This window comes from Elaeis guineensis, chromosome 7 (genome assembly GCF_000442705.2).
Source record: "Elaeis guineensis isolate ETL-2024a chromosome 7, EG11, whole genome shotgun sequence".
In the NCBI taxonomy this organism is placed as follows: domain Eukaryota; kingdom Viridiplantae; phylum Streptophyta; class Magnoliopsida; order Arecales; family Arecaceae; genus Elaeis; species Elaeis guineensis.
This window is the reverse complement of record NC_025999.2, coordinates 77,619,134-77,623,833: the sequence shown is the minus strand read 5'-3', so window position 1 is coordinate 77,623,833 and position 4,700 is coordinate 77,619,134. Positions and strand designations below refer to the sequence as shown.

Below are 4,700 nucleotides of genomic sequence, written 5' to 3'. Positions count from 1 at the left end.
CTTGATTGGGCATGTACTCTCAAACAAGTTGTATAAAATATCTATTATATTTTTAATAAAAGAAAAGATCTTACTTTATTCTATCTAAAAATTTGAGAGCATTTTTGAAAAAAAAATTATCCTGATTTCCAATTGAAATGTTGGATTACCAAGATGGATCTTTCTTGGCTTCTCGTCTTCTAGATTATCCTCATAAATAGAGGCCATAGCAAGTGTTTGGAATCCTCTCTTCACTCTAGAAACTTTTCATCCTACAATATATTATAAATAAAATACTGAATAAAATTTTAAATTTTGTGTGTTAGCTTGAAAGCATGCAAAATAGAACTCCTAATATCTGAGGGGTTGGACCACGTATCTTTCCACTCCTCGAATGCACTCTAGGCCAAGTGTGCAATCACCATGGAAAGCACGCAAAATTCCACAGTGCAAATGCTGTTGGAGCAAGAATAGGATGAAAGAGAGTTTGTTACTTGATTTTTCTCCCTTTTGAAACACTTAAAATTGCAGGGGAAGAGTTTCATACATGAATTGAGTTTAGAAAAAAACAAGATGAAAGAGGGAAGAGAAAGGAGAAACAATCTGGTAGTTTCTTACCTTGGCGTAACAATTCCCTCTCACATTTGAATTTAAGTTAGGTGATTCTGATCGGACTTGCCCATCAGATCTAAAGCTCAACAAATATTAAATACAACAAATGATAAAAGGTGACATCTGCTATCCAGTGGCTATGCTCTTCAATAGTAGTGTATCGATAAACAAATACTTCTGATTTGTATAGAGTACAAAAAGTTACCATCCCTGTCTCTTTCATTTGCCGTAAACTGCTAGCGAGCCGCCATTTCCAGGAAAAAGCAAGTCCACGGAGAAAAATCATGATATATGCAAGTTCCAACGGTAGTCGAGTAGGAAATCAGAAGATAATACCGCAGGAAAAGAGTGTGAGGTTTGTAATTGCAAAATAGATACTAATGTATACTTAAATGCAATATAGAGCTAAAGCAAGTTATGCATAGCATATTGTGGTGGTCGGTAAAACTATATATTAGAGGATATGATATCAATGTATGATGCATGTGCATATATTACTTTAGCTAGTTATGCCTTTTTCTACCTGCAGTCTGGTTGGTTGCAAGTAAACTGCAGGCAATCCAAAACTACTATTTGGATGCTTGCAATTGCAACTGCAACTGCAGAAAAAAGCAACAAAAATTTGTCATTAAAATTGCAGCCAAAAGTGGTTGCAATCCCAACTACAAGGAATTAATCTTGTCATTGAGAAAGCCCTTTGGAAGAGGTCCTCTCACCATTCCAACCTTGTAATTGATGTAAAATTGATCTTGTTATAATATCATTGCTATGATGGTAATATTGTTACAATAATACTTAGTGTTATAATATTTTTATTCTATTTTAGTTTCATAATATATTACAATTATACTATAATATATTATCGCACCATTGTACATTATTATATTAAAATATTATTTTATTATTATTTCAATATAATATGATAATAATAAATTATTATTATTATTATTATTATTTTATCAAATAACTTCACATTTATACAATTTTGTAGTAATTATTCTTATACCAATATAATGATAATTTAATAGTAATATTTTTTATTATAATTATAGAAATAATATGATAAATAATATTTCAGCTGTGTATCACGAGGTAATGTTATATTGGCTCTATGAGTCTATAGGATAACCTTTATCTCTTTCGACATCCAACAATCAACCGTTGTTCCAACTATGGACAACCAAACAAAACCCTCCCTATGATCGCAATTCCAATTGCTTGCAATTGAATTGCAGAATTTTTTTACAAAAATAATATTAATTTTAAAAATATGTATGAAAATAATATTTCGTGTAAATTATTTACGAAAATACTATCCATTAGAAAGTCGTCCTATCATAGGACGACTTTATTTGCCACGTAGCCACGGAGAAGCCAGGATGGGAAGGAGAGGGGTGCCAGTTCAGTAACCGTGCTATGATAGGACGATTTATAGAGCCACTTTATGATAGGATGACTCTCTCCCCTCTCTCCCAAACTCATTTCTCTCTCCCCTCTCTCTCTTACTAATTCTTGATCCCCGCCACCTCTTTTTTTTTCCATCACTTAAGTTATCCTATTATAGGGCAACTTATAGAGCCGCCCTATGATAGGACGACTCATGCCACCTATTCTCCAGCTGACGGTAAAAATAGTGAGTTAGCATGAAAAATTACCTGATCATAGGGCAATTTTATTTTGAGTAGTATTTTGATAAATAATTTTAAAAAGATATTATTTAAATAATTTTTTTTAAAATTAATATTAAATCAATAAAAAATCAGAACTGCAGTACGCATTTAATTGCAGGCAACTAAATGGCCCCATATACTCAAGGAAAATAGCATGCATCTCTATAGTGCGCTAACATCTGAAGCTGGCCCTTTTATATATAAACAAAGTATCCAGCAAATTTCTGAGCACTCACTAGGCTCCCAATGACAACTCTTAGACAAGTGCATCAATTCTCCAACGAAAAGTAGGCAGCTATCGTATGGAAATAAGCCACTACGAACCATCAACAGCTAATTGAAGTGCCATACGAAACCTAAATAGCTAATTTGAGCACATCAACATGTGCACAACCCAAGCTCGTACGTGCATGTGGTCTTTAGTCCGCAATTTGTAAGCCAAAACAGAGTTACACCAGTAGTTGGGGGAGCCATAAAGTAAATGGATAAGTTTAAACATCAAAAGAGAGTTCAATGTTGGATCTTTTCGGTCCAATTTGGTGTACTGTCAAATTAATAGCTCAAATACTAACAAGCAAAAATCTCTATTTTTTTAATATAAAAAACTAAAAGGTTATGTAAAAATATTTAAAATTATATAACATCCAATAGCATTGCAAGAGATATATACATCCGGTCAATTTACCAAGAAGAGGCTCCGGGCGGGCCGTAGTGGATTTCTAGCAAAACTGCTAGAACCTTCCTGACCGACATCATGACCATGCCACGAGATGATAAACAGCATCTTGAAGGCCCAGTGCCGCGGTGGAAACATAGCTAGATTAGGTCAACCGTCTTTTTCTTTTTTATTTTTCTTTGACATTTACATGGGGCCCATGGCTTAGTTGTTCAAGTACCATGGCTTATCCCGGGCAACACGGGCAAGAGAGTTGACTTATCCCGTGAACTTAAACAACGTATGGCGCGACTCAACACAAGGGAAAGCAGGAGGGAGGGATGACCAGGAGTGCTTCGATCGAGCTGTCTTTTTCCGGTCCACTTTGACACAGTCTAGCGTTTTGATAAGAAGGCCTTGCACAGTTATTCTTCGATTATGATCATCCTCCCGGAACCTTCCTGGCTCAAACTGGTTGAAGCTTCCTGCACCGTGTCATGACCGGCTTGGGTTGCATCTTCTTTCTTCTCCACGTCAACAGTTGGATCAAGCATTACACAGCTTGTAAAGCACTTCAACCTCATGCTTCCATCACAGCATCACATCATGCTTCCATCACATCATATTGATGTTGCCAAAAAAAAATCGATCATTTTTTCGTCCAAAAGAAGGGACCCCATCCACGTCATCATTGAAATTGCTGACGGCATTTCCACTTGCTTGGTGGATGAATAAACAAAGGGCTCACGAAGTTTCACCAAGGCCTTTCCAAGAAACTGCCTCTTTTACAAATTTTGTTCCATGATCCGACCGAACCAATGGGTATGTATATCGAACGGGAGTTCTTTATTACAAAGAGCACCGACGACCCGCCAGTAGGAGGTCGATGAATCCTAGACTAGAGGAAGCATCGTATAATGGAGACTTGGATGAACTCCACCAGCTCCTTCAAGAAGACAGGTTTCTCCTTGAGAAACTGAGCACCACCCCTTGCATCCCGAACAATCCCCTTCACATCGCCTCCATGCGGGGCCATGCTGATTTTGTTAGGGAGATCCTCCTTCGGAAGCCCGAGCTTGCCAAAGACTTGAATGCGGATGGCTTCTCGGCGTTGCACTTGGCTGTGGCAAATGGGCACCTAGCTGTCGTGCGAGAGCTGCTGAGGGAATTGGGCTCCCACGTCTGCCTTGCGCGAGACAAAGTTGGTCTGCTGCCGATCCACACCGCAGCAATGAAAGGGAGGGTTCATGTTTTGGGGGAATTGCTAGATGCACGCTCCGAATCTGCACGTACAAAGACATGCCAAGGGGACACCATCCTCCATTTGGCTGTGAGTTCGAACTGTTCTGAAGCTGTCGAATTCTTGGTGGAAAGGCTCGACACTGGTGAGCTCCTGAACGCGCAGAATGAGAAGGGAAACACCATCTTGCACCTCGCTGTCGCTAGAAAGCAACTCCAGGTATGGCATTCATCCAATCAACGAAACTGCAACCATTATTGTCTGCATTATTGAAAAATAAATTGACTTGTGCTGAGTTTTCCTTTGGCTGAATAGTTAAATGAAGAACTCTTGATATACAAAATAATCGAAACTATTTAACTATTTGAACTATTACACGTTTTTCAATAATTTATTCGCTAATTTTTCACAGCCAAAAAAAAAAAATCTATGAATTACATATATAACTTCTTGTTTGTACGATTTTTTTTTTTTTTTGGCTGTTGAGAGCAGAGTTGGCAAGTTTATATGAATACTATTCATCTAAATTGAAGATTATATAAAC

General features: G+C 37.5%; 1 protein-coding gene across 1 annotated transcript; it reads left to right on the top strand.

The window, feature by feature from the left end:
* The first annotated feature begins 3,802 nt into the window (after nucleotides 1–3,802).
* On the top strand, nucleotides 3,803–4,429 carry LOC140859327 (uncharacterized). Its single transcript, XM_073260984.1, has one exon. The coding sequence runs from the start codon at nucleotides 3,803–3,805 to the stop codon at nucleotides 4,427–4,429; it is 627 nt and encodes a 208-aa protein (XP_073117085.1).
* The last annotated feature ends 271 nt before the right edge of the window (nucleotides 4,430–4,700 follow it).